The sequence below is a fragment of the Arachis duranensis genome, chromosome 1 (assembly GCF_000817695.3).
Source record: "Arachis duranensis cultivar V14167 chromosome 1, aradu.V14167.gnm2.J7QH, whole genome shotgun sequence".
NCBI classification, from domain to species: domain Eukaryota; kingdom Viridiplantae; phylum Streptophyta; class Magnoliopsida; order Fabales; family Fabaceae; genus Arachis; species Arachis duranensis.
In genome coordinates this window covers 93,569,336-93,587,938 of record NC_029772.3, presented here as the reverse complement: position 1 = coordinate 93,587,938, position 18,603 = coordinate 93,569,336, and the positions used below count along the sequence as shown (strand labels likewise).

General features: G+C 36.9%; 1 protein-coding gene across 1 annotated transcript in view; it reads right to left on the bottom strand.

Annotated features, from left to right (window-relative positions):
• LOC107462534 (uncharacterized) overlaps window positions 1-18,603 on the bottom strand; it is a gene marked incomplete in the record, with an annotated part of 44,939 nt that overhangs the window by 16,653 nt on the left and 9,683 nt on the right. Inside the window, 19 exon segments of the mRNA XM_016081137.3 lie at window positions 32-175; window positions 249-357; window positions 4,460-4,644; window positions 4,775-4,888; window positions 4,959-5,090; window positions 5,261-5,554; window positions 5,800-6,306; window positions 7,283-7,351; window positions 8,188-8,325; window positions 8,446-8,544; window positions 12,359-12,455; window positions 15,234-15,343; window positions 15,445-15,669; window positions 15,778-15,999; window positions 16,104-16,224; window positions 16,690-16,757; window positions 17,124-17,219; window positions 17,588-17,701; window positions 17,805-18,156. Of these exon segments, the coding sequence (XP_015936623.1) occupies window positions 32-175; window positions 249-357; window positions 4,460-4,644; window positions 4,775-4,888; window positions 4,959-5,090; window positions 5,261-5,554; window positions 5,800-6,306; window positions 7,283-7,351; window positions 8,188-8,325; window positions 8,446-8,544; window positions 12,359-12,455; window positions 15,234-15,343; window positions 15,445-15,669; window positions 15,778-15,999; window positions 16,104-16,224; window positions 16,690-16,757; window positions 17,124-17,219; window positions 17,588-17,701; window positions 17,805-18,156 (3,196 nt within the window).

Sequence of the window (18,603 nt, the reverse complement as noted above, 5' to 3'; positions counted from 1 at the left end):
AACTGAAAGAAAACATTAATCACTAGCATACCTTCACTTCAAGTGAAAAATTTGGGACTTTCCTGAACACATCCCTCAAGCTTCGACGGACAAATATATCAAATCCCTGACCTTCCCGTATCATTGGTTTTCCAAGACAACCATCAATTCCAACAGACATGTTAATTCCTAGAATCTGCAGTTAACTTGGAGTCAGAAAGATATAAATAAATATAATAGCAATAGCACAGATGGCAACAGATGCATACCTGGGCATGAAGTATATCAATATGCACAGCTGAAGGATCTTCTTCTCGAGATCCATGCCATCTGAATTCATTTTTAATCTGTAGCATACCCAGATCAAGTTGTATAAAGCTGCAAGTCAAGAAGAAATGAGATTACAATTCTCAAATTGTCGGATATAAAAACCAACCAAGCTCTATATTCTATAGCATAATTAGCTTAAGGTTTATTCCTTGTTTGGATGTGGGGGAAACACAAGGGAAAAAAAAGGGAAAGTTAAATGATGAGAAAAAAGATATTTCTCACCAAATGATTGGTTGAGAAGGATATTGAGTAGAAAACATAACAGGACTTGTTAGGGATATTAGCCAAGTTAAAAAAGTTCATGTGCGACACATTCCTTCACTTGATCAAATGGCAGATACCTTGACTAAACTTCTCTCAGCCAATGCCTTTCTAAAATTCAGAACTAAACTATTTTCAAGGAATTGAAACAGAAAAACAGCTGAATGGAACAATCCAGCTCTCTCAAAAAAAGTACATAGCAGACTTCCTAGCAAAAGCCAAAATGAGTGAAGCCAAACCCATGCCAACACCAATGACCTCAGGATTAAAGATCTCTGCATATGGGGATATAGAATTTCAGGATGCCTCTTTGTATAGGTCAGTGGTAGGAGGCCTGAAGTACACTACAATCACTAGACCTGACATCACATTTGCAGTGAATAAAGTATCACAATTTATGCATAAGCTACTTGAGAGTCACTGGAAGGCAGTAAAGAGGATATTGAGGTACTCGGCAGGAAGTATACACTACAGGTTGCAATTTCAGAAAGCAAAGGAAAGTGAGAACAGAATCTATGGCTTAACAGGCTCAGATTGGGGCAATGACATTGATGATTGAAATTCCACAAGTGGATTCTGCATCTTCATTGGTCCTAATCTCCTATCCTGGTCAAGTAGAAAACAAGCCGTGGTACATTTGATCGAGATTATATATCATAGAAGGAAGTTCACCAGCAGCACATTCCTTCACTTGATCAAATGGCAGATACCATGACTAAACCTCTCTTGGCCAGTGCCTTTCTAAAATTCAGAACCAAACGGAGAACAGAAGCTACACCCCTCAGTTTGAGGGGGCATGTTGGGATATTAGCCAAGTTAGAGAAAGTTAGTTAGAGATTATGACAGTTGTCACTCTACTGTTAAGAGTGGTTAGGCTATAATGGAAGATATCATGAAGTATTTCTCCTAAAAAGCTTCCAGATTCCAAAACTTTAATCTTCCTTTAAGGCTCGTTTGCTTTCACGTTAACCTAGACCCGTTGCAGGCTCACAACATTGAATACAAACATTATCCCAAAAGATATGCAGATATCAAAACCATGCATGACCTTTATATTTCAACTTTCTCCTAAAAAGCTTCCAGATTCCAAAACTTTAATCTTCCTTTAAGGCTCTTTTGATTTCAAGTTAACCTACACCCATCGCAAGTTCACAACATTGAATATCAACATGATCCCAAAAGATATGCAGATATCGAAATCATGCATGGCCTTTATCATTCAACTAGCAGAATCTTTACATTACTTAACCGTATATGGTTTAGGGGAAAGAAATAGATATTGAGGGTATTTTGGAGGAAAATTATTGTAAATAACTCTTATCAATTTGGCAGAGTAGTCAAGTGGGGCCATTTTATGAGAGGAGAGAGAAAAATGAGCGACTATAAGAGGGAAGAGACTTGGCGTGAATTTGGTTGGAGATTAGGCTGGAAGAACCCATAGGAAAGTAGTAGCCTCTCAAATGCTACATGTATCTTCCTTTTCTGCACATTTCTTACATTCCTTAACATTTTCAGACTCAAGAATGATACCTAACTAATATGATTCAGCTCCTCTGCTTCTATTCCATCTTCTTCTATTCTCTACTTTATTCTTCTGCTGTATCTTCTACCACACACTATATTCTACTCTATTCTCTGTATTATTTGTCAAGTGTAACTATATTGGTACCCGGATCTTACACTTTACTCATATAATGAAGAGTAAAGTTAAGTTCATTCTATTCTTTAGGCCGTTCCCTTCCATTTCCATCCTTCCCCTCCAAATCCCAACTCATAAACATAACCTTAGGAGAGTCGATTACACTGATAAAACAACTGTTTAAATAAAAGAAAGAGTAAGAAAAGAGAGAAAAATGTAAACCGAGTCCGAGAGCATATCATACACAGAAGAGGATGATATAAGATGTTACAAACAGAGATTGATGAAAATGTGTTTGTGTATTCCCTTGATATCATACCACAATTGATGCACACATATATACTCATAATTACAACTATTTTAATCACTTAACAACTCCACTAATCATTCCCCTACTGCACTAACCTTCAGCTAATCCACTAACCATATATTATACTCTAATATCCCCTTAAAACTCGAGTGGATACTTGAGTTTGAAACTTATTTAAAATAACGGAATAAGGAAAAATTGCAGAAACTAACGGCAATGAGCACAGACGAAACTGCCGGAGCGGGTGCAGACGGAACTGCCGGAGAAAGCGCAGACGGAATTGCCAGAAAAAAGCGCAGACGGAATTGCCAGAAGAGTGGGGAACTGCCGAAATAGTGCCAAAAAGATGGCAAACTGTATGAAAGCTGAAGATGACATGGTGCAAATGGAATGGTTGAAAGGCAACTGGTTTCTCCATGAGAATTGTAAATATACCTGTAAAATGTGAAAACAGCAAGATCGGAGCAGAAATCGCAAAAACAGAGAAAAATAGAAAAGAGGACGCCAAAAAACCCTAGGAGGGATTCACACGAAGATGCCACGTCAGCAGCCAGCTAGATCTGCCATGTCAGCGGAAAGGAGACGCGTAGCAAAGCCTGATTGGAGAGAGAACCACATTAGCGCGCTGACTCAGCATTATGCTGACATCAGCGACACGGTTTGAATGCGGATGCGGGTCGCGGAACTGGTAGGGTTGACACAGGCAAACACGCAAAAGGGTCGGACGGATCACTGGTAACGAGCCGGGACGGACAAGGTGAAAGTGGAATCTGTGACGTTGATTTGCACATGGATCAAACGATGGAGAATCTTCGAAATCAGAGCCGTTGATTCGTATGCTGATCGAATGGCTGCAGTGCAATCTGGGAATCTAAGATGAAGTGATGGTGGCAGCAAAGTTTGAGAGGCGCATGGAGGCACGTTACAGCTCCGACGGCGACGATCTTGGGTCCATTGGACTTAGAACAACGAGACAAGTTGAACGATGGGATCGGTCGGGGAAGAAAATGCCAGTAATATGACCGAAAATGTGAAGAAAGACGACACAGATTGAACGAAGGAGATGGAGCATATGCTTGATGGAGGCAGCCCCTTCAGGTGGAGCGTGTAGGCGCACCCATCAACGGCAAAGGGTGTAGTTGGGCTCGTTCAACTCGGAACGACACAAGAAGACGATGGTATGCTCAGTGATGGGTGAAAACGTCGGAAACTGGCTCAAAAAGTGACTCAAAGAAGCATGGGTTTTGGAGATGGACAATGAGCTGCTGGCGGCGGGTGGGGGTGGTTTTTCGCTAATTAAACTCGAAAAGAAGAGACAGAGAGGGTGAGCTAATGGTGAGGTGAGAAAGCATCCAAACAGCGACAAAAGAGGAAGGAGAAATGCACGGAAGAGAAGGCCAAACAGAGTGGTTTCACCGTTCTTCAAGGCAGATACCATGGTTCTGATACCATGTTACAAACAGAGATTCAAGAGAATGTGTGTATTCCCTTGATATCATACCACAATTGATACATATATATAGTCATAATTACAACTATTTTAATAACTTAACAACTCCACTAATCTCCACTAATCATTCACCTTGTACGCTAACCTTCACCTAATCCACTAACCACATATTATACTCTATAACATATGATATAAATTCAATTCCAGTTGCCTTCTGTTTTCACTCAAACTTTATTTTCTCCTTTTGAAATGCAATGAAAGAAGAGAATTCATTTTTCCAAATATACATCATTCAATGGTAGCAAACTAGCAATATACCCACAAATGTGTATATCAGTTCAGCTAAACACCAGAGTCCCAGTTATCCTAAGTTCAGATTTATAATGCATCACCTAGAAATGCAATTTACACCCTACTAAATTTTCATGTTTATACTGAGGCTTGACACCTAATAATAATAATAATAAAGAAAGTTAAAACTTGTACTTACTTTTTACTCAGTGAATCCCTTGGAAAAATGATAATTGGAGTGTCAAGTAAAAGATCCAGCTTGAGTGCGGTAGCTCCATCTATTTCATGTTTCTTAATCAACCATTCAAACCCTCCAACTTTATCAACAAGTTTGATTGCTTCTTCTGTACGAGGGGTGGCAAGTTCCATAAAGTACACCATTATCTGCATAGGTATCATAATATTACTTCAATAAATAAAGTCAGGTATTGCAAACAGATGGTTCATGTCAAATGGTATCTGAACAAGAGATGATGCAAACAGCTTTAAAGAAATTCAATGATTTTTAGCATACCTCTTGCACAAATCTATTAAGGAAAACGATGCGAACAGCTGAGAGTTGACCTTGCAGTTTGTAGGCATATCCTTCATAATCATCATCTCCAGCACTATACGAATTGAATTTGAACTAAAAAGAAAAAGTACAACAGTAAAGCTTAAAAATTTGGAATGAATACAAAGAGAGAGGAGAGAGAAACCTTTATAAGTGATTCAACACCAGGATTGCGTATGTCACAAAGCCAATCCCAACATTGTTCTGGTCCAAGGCATGTATCACGAAGTCTGAAATTTCCCAATGTTCCACAAATAGAAAGAGAACTTGGATGAACCTAGACAAGAAGATATCTCAGTTTTTAGATGGGTGACAGAAAAAAAAAGAACACCTCTAAGGTCTATGAGACATAAAATGGAATAATGACGAAATATGAAAAGAACTCCATGTAGAAAATTACAAAGGAAAAGGGGATTCTAGATCAACTAATTAAAGTTATACCATTACCTTAAGATCCACTAGGAAATTTTCTTGTACTAAGGTAGCAAGTTGAGAACCATCCTCCTTGTTAAGAAAAATAGTTACACTATCCACATTCATGTTTAAATGAAATACTACTCGCTCTTTACCAAAACCTAGCAATCCTTTAACACGTTCTTTTTCATCAGTCTTATCCTTCTTCATGGAAGTTTGCTCAGGAGAAGTGGCTATAGTGCTTGTATCGCTTTTCCCTTTATTTCCAGAGCTTATATCCAAGCCAAAGCTTATCAAAGCAAGAATAGTTGGTCTATTCATGTGCCCCTATCTAATAACTTAAACTCTTATGAGTGATAGGTCGTGTAAGGTATCAAAGCTTCTATAACCAAAAGGTCTAAATTGGTCCTTGTTACCTCCATTCTTCTAGATCTATGGATAAAGGAAGCTCTTGTATGAAGAGACATATTAGATATATAACTATTTGTGTGTCCTCTACCTAACAACTAAAACTTTTAGGAGAGATAGTTCATGTCATATATCATAAAAGAAAAGATTATACGAGAAACAACAATTAATCATTAAGAATCCATAAATACCTGTGTGTCGATACCATCATAATCAGGTGAGCTTGAACTTCTTGTTGCAAAGGTGACAGACACAAAATGTAAGTTATCAGTTCCCTCAGCCTCATAATATACCTCTCGAGGAGTGTTCTTTCCCTTCTCAATTTCTTTTTCATGTATTAAGCTTTCAAGAGATTCAAAATCAGAAGCAATCCCCATCCCCCCTTGCATATCCAAATCCATATTATGTAAATGGTTTCCCCCTTCTACGTGAGAAATGAAATCAGATAGAGCATCACTAAAGCTATCATCATCATCAGGAAATCCAAGAGATGCATCCTTCCCATGTGAATCAAATAAAGCAGAGGGTGAAGAAGATACACTCTCCTTCAAGACAGAAACAGCCAGATATTGTGGGGTCACTGACAGACGAGCCTGAAGTTCATCTTTAACTTTCAACGAATGCAACTTCATCTTCATTGTCAGGTCAGCATTTGCAAGAGCCAGATGCATCTATGTAAGAAAGCATAAGCCACATTATCATTGTTGTTGAACTACTATTATTTGAAAAAGGAATGTCATCAAGACCGAAAGAAGAAAAGTACAAGAAAAAGGAGGATAAGGGATCCGCCATACAAGAGCAAAACCAAAAGAAAAAGATATATATGAAGCGTAGCTTCCCTATCTCTCAACAAATTTGAGAGAGAAAGTCCTCTAAATAAATCATGAGCTTTACACAAAACAAAAGCAAAACGTCTATTCCTATCCCGTAAAATTCATTTTCCTATAATCTAACATTGGAGGTATGATAATTGCACTGCAAACAAACGCTCCAAACAGTGGAATCTACTACACATTGCAAAAGATCTTGTCTCTTTCTGCTACAAAAAAACAAGCAAACCTAGTCAATATTGCACTATCTTCAGCCTTAATTGCTGGGTCATAATTATTTTGGTCTCCTGGGATTGTTTCCTTATTTGAAATGATAAGCAATTTCCTGTTGTTATAAACGGGCATGGATGTTCCTCATGTAACATACTACAATATAATCAAATCAAGGCATTTCATATCATTTCAGTATTTCTTCTCTTCTTTCTCCTTCCCTATTTAAACCCAATTTTCTCAACAACACTATTTTCCTTAATACGAAGTTTAAGATTCTAAATCTATTCTATTTAAATATTCTAACAGGAAATGCTAAGACACCGTGTGTAAAAAATATTATCTAACATGTATTATTGAGGATCCCTACTAAAATAATTTTGAAAACAAAAAAGCATGCCAAATGAACTCCAAGGAAAAAAAAGCTCAGGTTTTTTCAACTACCAAAATGCAGAACAATAGCCACCACCTTTTTTTCTTCTGTGTTTTTGTTCAAATAGATAAAGATAAATGTGTATAACATAATACTTAAAAAAATTCACCAATCCAGGGCAATTCTGAGATTTTATCTATCAGAGTACAAGTGTAGAAGCTTATTTGCACATACTTTTCCCCCATCTGCAATAACCTCAAGCATTAGAGACTCGCCAAATTTCCCATCTAAGGTGTCCCCTGCCTGCACAAACGTTAAACAGGTATGCTTCAATCAATTTTGCAAGAATACAAAATGACATTAACCTTTGGATCTAATGCAACTACGTGGTAGGAAGGTTAGGAAAAAAAATATCCACTAATCCAAAGTGCCAAAAAACACATGATTTGAACAAGAGTCTGAGCCATCAAATACTAGCCAAACATTGTTTAACATAGATACAATAAAAGTCATTAACACGGGTTCAACTTACAGTTTAACATTTTGGAAATGTTAGTTCTTTCCACCTTGAGCTAGCTTTTTGAGCTAAATTAGGTTGTTCTCAATCCTAACTTTGAATTGGAGACTAGGATAGACCTAATGTCAAGCAACTATTCAATCCTATATATCAGACAAGTATAATTTTGTCTTTGTGATCTGTTCTCATTTCCTATATCTTTTTTTTCCCTTTAAATTTTGTAAAAAAAAAGTGAAAACAATAAAATCTTATTAACCATTTCCATTCTCTGTTTTCACGGTTTTGTTCATAAGAAATTGAAATAAGAAAATAAAGAAAATGAATAGGAAATCAGAAAGACCCTACACAATTTGGTCTTAAAATTTCATTATCTAGCCTAGTACATGGCATGAAGCAGGGTATATTAAGATTACACATTTGGTGGGAATATATGCAACATGGAACATGCTGATTAAGAATACCTCAGATATTTCTCTCCTGTCAAAATTTGAGAAAGGTGACAAGAAGAAACAAAATATGCCTTAAAGAAAATATGTATCAAGAAAATATATTTGAATCTATATATTAGATGGTGCTTATTCCCTATGTGTTCCAAAGAAAGGCGTAAAAGAAACACGTTAACCTTTCCATATATAAGTAGCTTGGTTTCTACCAATGCTCCATTTATGACAATGTCAGCTGATTTTTTACTTGTATTAAGAACATTGTCGCAAGCAGCATCACTGTTTGAATCATCTAGAACATCAACAGATAGGGGAGCCTACATAAGCAGCATGTATACATTAAAGAAGTCAATAACGAATATCACGAAAATAATAACTTATAAAACTAAGGAAATGAAAAGGGGAATAGAAAAGAGAGCACATTAAAAATGCCATACAGATGCTTCATAAGTGGCTTGTATAAGCCTTTTAAACCACCTAGCCTTCTCCTTCTCTTCTCGAAAATCCAAAATCCAGGTGCTAGAAGATTCCAAAGCCTGTAAAGTAATGCATATTTTCAAATAGAAATGGGAAGTAGTTTAACAAGGGGAGAAAAAGGAATACACATTCTCAATGAATAGACCAACAAAAACTAAAAGCTTAACAGAATGTTGCTGAATGGTCCAGTATTTATAATTAGCTATACAAAAACTGAAGGAAGAAATATATTCATTACAGATAATAAACAGACACCTTTTTGTTCGCCACTTTCAAGTAAACAATTTTTTAAGCAAACCAGAAATTTTCTAGATCTATGTATCCTCCCACATATAGATTTATCTTCACAAGGTTATGCCTGAAGGAAAGGAAACATAAAAACAAACTCAGAACAACTTAATTTGTTCTTGATGTATAGAACAGAGTGGCAGCTTAGAAGCATGGTTTCATCTCAACACTCACTTCCTTTAAACTCGGACGCTTGGAGTTTCAAAATTTGAAGAGTTGAACAAAAAGGAAATCATCTAGCCAAAGTCCTGCTTTGTTTTACCTTATCCCACTCTATTTGCTGCCAAATAAGACATCAAATTGTGGACTAAAGACTCTCTTTAGGCGTGCTTCTTTTCAAATCTTTCTTCATTTTATTTAAACTCATATTTTATTATAAGCAATATGTAAATCCAAAAAACCCTCTAAATTTGAACTTTTGTTTACATAGTTGTACTAATACAGTGATACTATGCTTAAACAAACAAGTGTTAAGCCACATGGACCAACAAAGGGCAGGAAAGAATTTGGTAGTAAAACTTACTTTCAGTTCTTCACCTCCTCTCTCAATATAGAGAGAGGACCCTCTTGGAGCTTAAGCTCCCACAAAAACCAAAGCTTTTGTTTGAATTGTTATTCTTAAAAGGGATACACAAAAAAATATGATCCATTAGTGCAAAACTGCAACCTCTCGTTACTTTTCCCCAAATATCTGTATGCCGCAAATACCCATGTTGTTAGGTCTCCTTGATAATATAACCTAGATAAGAGGTTACCCTAGATTCATCTAGTATGTTTAGTCAGAAATCTTATTTTCAATTCCCAACTCACTCGTTTAATACAACATCTTTCCACCTTTTGTGTGTGTGCGCGCGCGCGCGCTTTTTTCTATAACAAAAGAAAGAATTTCATTAACTTATTGAGGGAACAATAAGTTATGTCTATTTATGTCCTTGTAGTTGTAGTAGAGGGCATAGTTGTCACAGGTTCAAACCGTGGAATCAACTATTAACATTTGCATCATGATAGGCTGCCTACAGAACATCCTTTGGGTGTGCCCCTTTTCCAAACCCTGTATAACGCAAAATGCCTCTACATTGGGCTGCCTTTAGGTCTTTGTAGTATACAAATGGCAAAGGTTATTGGCAAAAGCAACAATTGTGTGAATCCAAGGGCACCGATCGACTAGATGTCAAGAAGCACATCAAATCTGAAAAGATTCCCTGATTTCTTTCACGAACCTTTTCTGTAAATAGGATTAGTTATAATATTCTTTCCTTGTTAGTTTAGCTTATTTTTAGAAAGTTTTATTATTTGGAAGCTTTCCTTTATTTTAAGCAAGTATTTTCCTGTTTTCTAATTATTCCTATTTCTGTAATCCCTCGATAAAGATGATGATTTTCAGTACATTTAATATAACACTCCAAGTTGGTATTAGGGCAGGATCTCAGCACTATGCCTCTGATTTACAGCCATGGCTGACAGTTTCTCAGCCACTAATTATGAACAGGAGACTGCCACTCCCACTCCCTCATATTCAAAATCTGAGCAACGGGTACTAGTTGGTGGTGACTCCCATTCAGTTCAGATCACATTTTGACTCAATGGGTTGAACTACCTTAGGTGGTCCCAATCAGTTCAGATGTACGCCTGTGGAAGCGGGAAGATTGGATACCTCACCCGTGAGCAAGGCCAGCCTGATGTCACTGACCCACAATATAATGTGTGGGATACCGAAAATTCCATAGTGATGACATGGGTGGTGAAGTCAATGGAAGAGTATATCAGCAGTAACTATGGTTGTGTTTGGTTGATGTCTCAAATAATGAAGACATAGACACAATTACATAGAAGTACATAGGCACAAGAAGATATTTAATGTTTTATCTTGTTTGGTAACTTAGACACAATACAACACACAACTCAAAATTTCACCAAAATTTCAATTTTACCCTCACCATTCCCCCACCACCATAATTTTTGTCCTTCTCCCTCTCTTAGATCGTCAGTCATCAATGGCACCACGATCTTCAACCAAATACAAAAACAATAGTATCCTAATCCAAATTAAATTTAATATTTATAAAATCAACAACAAAAATCCAATTTGATGCATCCCAAACAAAATAAGATACACAAATTCAATTTTTTAATAGAAAACAATTCAATGAAGGGAGAATAGAGGAGGAAAGGTGAGAAGATCGGAGGAGATGTTCTCCTTGCATAGGGAACGGCATCGCCAGAGAGCGGATGGAGGGAGACGCCGTCAAAGCCCAAAGCCACCGGCGGATCTAGACGACAACCCGAAGCCTAAGCCCTTCGAGAGAGAAGAATGATGAGCAAACACGGAGGAGAAGTGGCGATCGACAGAGAAGTTGAACCCAGGTCTAACTATTTGAGGAAGAGGGTGAAGCGGAGAGAGAAGGCACAGTGGCCGAAGACGAAGAGTGGGAGAGAGGCAGTGGCGGGTGCTGCGAAGAGGAAGAGGGAGAGAGGCGGTGGGCGCCATGAAAAGGAAGAGCGAGAGTGGAGGATGGTGAACTACTGAGAATAAATTAAGGAGTTGCAGAGAGGGAGGTGGAAGATGCATGAGAGAGGAACAGGAGGGACACAAGTTTAAGAGGGTAAATTTGGGATTCTGAAAATTAAATAGGGGTATAAGTGTAAAAAATCAATGTCTCACTAAGTTATGTCTCAGTGTCTCAACTATTTGGAGGTACACAAATTTAGTGTCTCCGTGTCAATTCGTGTCCTCGTGTCCATCAAAAAAATGTGTTTCACTAAACCAAACGAGAGACATGTTTGGCCGTGTCCATGTCTCTAAGACATGGACAGCAACCAAATGCTGCCTACAAGTGGAATACAGCTGTTGATGCTAAACAACACCAACAAACAGCAGAAAAAGGGAGAATATTCAATTTCTTACAGGCCTCAATGTAGAACAAGATGAAGTTCATGGCAGAAATATTAGAAGAGTAATCCCACCCTCAATTCGGGAAGTATTTGCAGAAGTTAGAAGAGAGAAAATCCGTAGAGTTTTGATGATGGGGAAGGGCATGACTGAACAAAATTTGGAATCCAATGCACTCTTAGTGGAACCTGCTGCACTCAAAAGTTCACCAAATTAGAAGAACCCCTCTAACCTTTTGTGTGACCACTGCAATAAAGCTTGACACACCCAAGAAACATGCTAGAAGATTCATGGAAAGCCAGACACCTTAAAGGCAGCAAACCTGGCCCCAAAACATGTTCTACTCCAGCCGCTTATGAGGCCGCAAAATCATCTTTAAGGAACAGGTTGAGCAGCTCATAAGGCTGTTAAAGTCCAGTTGTGTGGTTAGTACTCCTAGTGGTTCTTTGACTCGAACAAATAATTTTAGTGTTCCTACTTCTCTTAACTGAACCTCAAATTTGAATGCACCATGGATCATTGATTCAGGTGCATCTGATCACATGACCAATAGCACCTCAAGAAACAAAAAGAAAGTAAATCCTAAAGGGGAAAACCAAACAACATTAGGTGCCAATGACAGTTTTGAGTAAAAAGTTGCTCCAAAAATTTGTATAAAATAACTTTATTGGGATGAATAGAAGACATCATATTACCTTTTGGAAGTCCATCCCCCTGGAGCTTATAGCAATACAAAATGGCGAACCACCAACATTTGTTGGGGGAACCTCAAGGACTTGCTTGCCAGCCATGCTGCAAAGTCCAAGAATATATTAAACAAAAAAAGTTCAAGTTGCAAAAATAAATGAATAAATAAAAATAAAATAGAATAAATCTAACCAAAAGCTATAACCAATAAACAACCACAGATCCTTCCTTTACTTTTCTATAATTTTATTTCATATTAGGTGCGTTTATCATTGTTTCTTATGGAAACCTATTTGATAACAGCATTCTTTCATAAACTACATGGGGACTTTATCCCCATATTGATTACCTACATCAAACACTCAAGGATTGGATCCTTTTTTCTTCAGACAGGGAGGTGTGGGGACTAGGTAAACGTATACTATCATTTATGAGGTTTTTCACACAAATCCTTCACATTTCCGCTTCTTGTGGGAATGGGATGCCTAAGGACAGAGAAAATCAAGAGACTCCCTTACTGAAGTGTGGCCAACCAGTGGAGATATCATCTCTCAATTAGCAGGTCTGATCAAAACCTAATAGAGAAATGGTTGAGTCCGGATTATGGCACAAAGAAATTCAAAGTATGCTTTAGAATGGAATGACTGAGCTAACCCAGTGAGTACTCACACCTGCCCTAAAAACTTATAATTCTCAAGGAGCTCTAACTTCTTTCACATGGGTGATGATGCTCACAAAATTCTAGGAAGACATTTGGCTTATGAGTACCCACTGCTTAAAGGATCTTCACATCCATTATAAGCACCCTATTGTCCATAATTTGCCCATTGCGAATTTCTTCTTAAATTCATGGTTGTAAAAATTTATTTGGGACATTCAGTTCCATACACAATTAAATGGGAGTCTTAGAGCAACTACAATGAGTTTCTAGAATTCTACTGGCTTATTTACTTCCACAGAAGGGATTCTAGGGCCTGTTTAGTGTTTAAAATGTTTTCTGTTATCATTTTCTATTCACAAACTTAATTACAAAAATCTAACCTTATTTCCATTGTTTCACATTTTTAGGATAAAGGGAAAAGTGAAAAAACAATCTTGTTTTCAATATCTACTTAATAAAACCCTGAAAACAGGAAACGAAATAAAAAAATAAGGTGGTGGTATTGTTAATAAAACTGAAAACAAAAACAGGTCTTCATATTTCTGCTGTGCTATGACAAATACTTCAGCATGTGAGACGTGACTCCCCTAAGCCATTATATTCTTGCTTGACAAACCCATTGTTGAGCCCAAAGGTCTTCCTAGGATTAAATTTTTGTTTGGACAGAAGTACTCAATAGAATTCTTAAATACAATAACTTTCAATATCATATGCCTTGAACTACCCTTTCAAACTCATCTCTTATACCACTCTTTGTAATTCATGAGCCATACAATACTCCCCATCCAAACATATATGATACGCAGATCAATCTCAACAGGCTACATTTTCTTCGATAATAAGAAAGTCATTTGTTGAAAATCAAAGGGAATTGGTTTGCCATTTTGATTTGGAGCAGTTATCTACTTTCCCTTTATCATTCATAAAGTCTAAGCATAATAGGGTACCAAGGGAGATTCTGTGGAAAGTTCTGGAGATTGTCCTATAGGAAAAATGGTGCACCTAATGGGGGATAGTTAGGAATCCAATGGTAGTTGGAGAGCCAAGAAAAATTTAAAGGAAATTACTAAAAGAGATTTGATCATAACTGGTTTAACAACATAAGCAATTTATGATAGTGCATTGTAGTGTCATCTTATCTATAGCCAACCTACCTAGAAAGACAAGGCTTAGGGGGCGTTTGGTTTGCGTTTTCATTTTCTGTTTTCATTTTCAGTGTTTTCTGTTTTCTGGATTTTGTGAAAGGAAAAGTGAAAACAGTGAAAACAATAAAATCCTGTTTTCTGTTTTCACCTCCTGTTTTCACTTTTTCCTTCACAAAATCCAGGAAACAGAAAACATTGAAAATGAAAACAGAAAATGAAAATGAAAATGAAAACGCAAACCAAACGCACCCTTAGTTGCTGCGTTCATCAACAATAGGGCTAACAGAATTAATACCAATGATGTTGCAGGTTTGAAGGCCACGTAAGGCTATCTCCCATGACGTGTGTTATGGGTGTGGCAAACTCGGCCAAATTCACAACTGCTTTTTGCATTGCACAATGGGTGTTTTTTTAGTGGAACAATTTGTTTAGTATCTTTCATGAATGTTGGGTGTGCCATGTGACCCTAGATCAGCTTATTTTGAATAGGTTTCTTGAGTTTGGCAGTAGAAAAGAAGCAATTTTTTTCTGGAACTGTGCAGCTTTCACCATTATTTGGATGATTAGAGCTCGTAATCTTTACAGGGGGCTTTCCCTCTCCAACATGTTCAGATATTGGAAAGCTATGCTTCATAGATACATCTTTTGTTTGCTTTGCTTTTGTATGGGGGAACCCTTATCCCCAATTTGTATTATCCTACTCTCTTCCTAATGAAATTCTTATTTTTTCAAAAATAAATAAATAAATATATCAAGGATAAGGTGAACAGAAAAGAATGTCAAGTTTATGACAATGCAGTTTAAAATAAACCACTTGATGCATTTTCATAGAGAAAAAAATGCCAATATAAACCAGGATGCCTCTCTCAGCAATAACTGTCCTCTTTACATTACTGCATCATGATTGTTTTAACTTTTAACGAAGTTCCCATTTCGGACATGCAAATGAACTGCCCATCCTACTTTGGAGTATATTTCTATATTTCACTCTCCATATAAATGTTTCCCTATTCTCTCCTCTTCAATTTAAAATAGGAAATAATATCAAAATTCTAAAACAGGAAAGGAGTTTAAAACCTTAGGTATCGCTGGTAACTCTGAGACTCTGCAGTTTCAAATACATAAAGATATGACCCCGAAAGCACCAGAAAACATGTTTGCCACGTAGCAACTGAATTCCCAATTCCCTGTAAGATGAGGGCTATTTAGGTTTCTGATTTAACGAAAAAAGTTATTACCTCAAATATAATCGCTAATGGAAAAATTTTAAAAAGGTTTGCAGAAGTACCTTCCAAACTAGGATTCTACCATCAACAACTAGATCACGACTCCAAGGAGCGAGTTTGGAGTGTAAACTATCAGGTGTAGGCTGATTACATGTTTCCATAGTCTTGCGCAATATGCTCAGCAGTTCCATGATTCTACAAAATCTCTCTGGTGAAAAGTGAATGCAAAGATTTGGCACTTGAATGGATATACATGTTGATGGGTAACTTGGATGAGGCACTTTAATCTTCAGAAAACCAGAGGCACAAACAGGATAAGAACAAATTATGCTCAACAAAAATGCGATGCAGATCATTACTGTAGTACAATTTTGGTAAGTACACGACAGACAAACCTGATTAACAAGTACTGCCATTCCACACCTATCAATGACAGAATACACATTATCAGCTTCTTTGGCTCGTGGTGAGCTTATTATTTGACTATCATGAGTTGGTTTAACCAAACTGCAACTCCCAAAATCAGAGCCACAGTCCGTAAAAAAGGCAGCAAAATCACGTCCTGATATGTAAAATCGAGAATAAAGATTATGCCTCTGCTCATCAGACTGGCTTTCCTGTAAAAACACCAAATCATACAAGAGAAGGCCAAACAACGTTGTCAATAAAAAGGCCAAACAACAAAAGTGCAACTCAATTCCCCACAGCTCAAGCAGCATACCGCAGTGTGTAGTGTAAAATGACCAAAGTCCAAAAGAAAATGACTATCACATCTGGCTGAACCACGAGATCTGAGAGGAATTCTAACTTTTGGAGCATCAAGATCAACATCGAATGCAAATCTGAAAAATCAACAGGAAACAGGAATCTGTAAATGAGCCTTCTATACCTTTCTAAGTTAACCGAAAAATTTAATAAGATATTCGAAAGTTTGTTCATCTGTTTAAAAACGGTGGAAAATTTCCCCTTGGGGCACAATAACTGCATTAAACTACACATCTCATGAAATGTGGTTCAAGAAGATCCCTACCTTGGAAATTCTTGTTAACAGGCAATAAAGAATCGGATCGGGACACATGAGAATATGTCTCTAATACTCCGTGCAATTTTCATATTATGTTTGGGACTAACACACACGTACAGAAATTATTGTGCCTCTTATCTTTTATCCTAGCTTCATGTTATTTTCTTCTTATTTATGGCTACTCTAATCCAGTACCCAATATATTCAAAGTAACAAAAAGATTAAAGACAGAAAATAAAACATAAATAATAAGAAAATAAAGATAAAAACAAAGAGAGATAACCTGCTTTTCTCCTCTAAAACCATCTGAAATTGCTCCTGTGCTCTACGAGTCACTTTCTCAATCTTCATCTGCCCTTGCAATCACCAATAAGACTTGTTAACACAAAGGAAATATTTCAATCAAAGATAAAACACTAATAAGATCCCACTCAATCAAAGCTGGGGGAAATATTTCACATTAGGAGTTCCTGAGAGTGATATGAAACCCTAAATGCTTTTATCTAATGCTTAATATAAAGTTAAAGACTCCCATTTTGAAAAAATAAACATTTTTAGGCCTTCCAAGCCAATAAATTTAAAAATGTCTTCATTTTTATTAAGTGTAATTGAAAGACAAAACAAATATATGCAAAATCAGGAACAAAAACAATGTTATGGTCTTCTTTTAAATCAAATTTCTATTATGATTAGAAGAAAGAGACAAAACACACATACCTGCAAGGCAGTAGCTGTCTCCAATGCAACAGTGGGGCTGACTGCCTTACTTCGTTTAACAAACTCCAAGACACGATCAATACTTTCTGTCAAAACCTGCGAGTAATAAAAATTCCAAAGATAAAACAATGAAAACAATAATCTTCTGCATTGGAAAGTTTGATTTCTTTCGATCTAGCGTTTCGCAGTTCAAGTTTTATTTTATTTGTTAAAAATGGAAGTCCATACCCTTTCTCTTTACAAGAATTTGTTTCTTTAGAAGATTTGATGAGAGCACTTGTTTCAGAATCCTTCAAAATCTTTTTGTTTTTTTATATAAAAGAGTTAATCATCTCAAGATTTCTCTACTTGGGTTTGATGATTTATTAGTAGGCAAGACGATTTTAACAGAAGAAAGGTTTGTGCATAAAAGCAAAAAATATAGTAACACGGCTTATAATGCATCCCAAAGATTGTGAAATCACCGTAACATGGCAGGGAGCAATTGTAGCCGACAATCTCCAATCAATATTCTCCCCAATCGGTAGGTGTACAAAACTGGCTGCTAAAGCATTTACCTTCTGCTCACTATGGACACTCTGCACGTCCAGTTCAATATTTGTTTTAGCAACTTCAAATTAGACAATAATAAATGTTAACAGATGCTAATTATTTTGCACCAAACATCAAACAGAAGCAAACCTCAGTAAGTGGACCTTCAGGAGCAGACAAACCATAAAATTTTAGCAACAAGTCACAGTAAACACTGCGATGCCTAAACTTTGTTGACACATGAAGTTGTTCAAATCGACCACAAACAATTTCCGTCTCATTCACATTGATAATCCTGGCAGCAGCCTGACCAACAGATACAGTTACCATATGTTGGATCATATTTTGCATATCTTTCGAAGAGTGCTTCGTCGATTCCTCATCAGGCTGATAACTCAGTAAATTATTGATTGCCTGCAATTCTTCTTTGGTTAACGTTTCTTCCGTACCCTCTGATCCCTCAGAAGCATCATCCAAAGAGGATTCTTCTGAATCACCACGCCTACATAGAAATGCAACTACAGTAAATCTTCATACACAGAAAATCTGTCGGAAAACATAATTTAGAAAAGCAGGGAATGTTACTGAAGTAAATCCATCAGAAGTGAAAAGAGGAAGCAAAATAATTCTGAGTGATAAGAACAGATTGAAATAACGGAATACTTTGTCCCTCGACTTGCTAGTTTGGTAGTGGAAGGAGGAAGATCTTTGTGCAAATGTGTGGCATATGCCATCGGAATTTTAGGTTCTTTAATTCTTGCACCAATAATGATGGATCTTCAGACAAGCCGTTATTATGGCATAGATAATAGATTAGACATTTGACTCACTTTGGTGTAAAGCTCAAATTTTGAAGACTTCCCAACATAGACATATTGAAAGCTTGGAAAGTTATGCTTCAAGGTAACTATTTTCATTTTTTGCTCTTTCAAGGAGGATCTCACCCTCC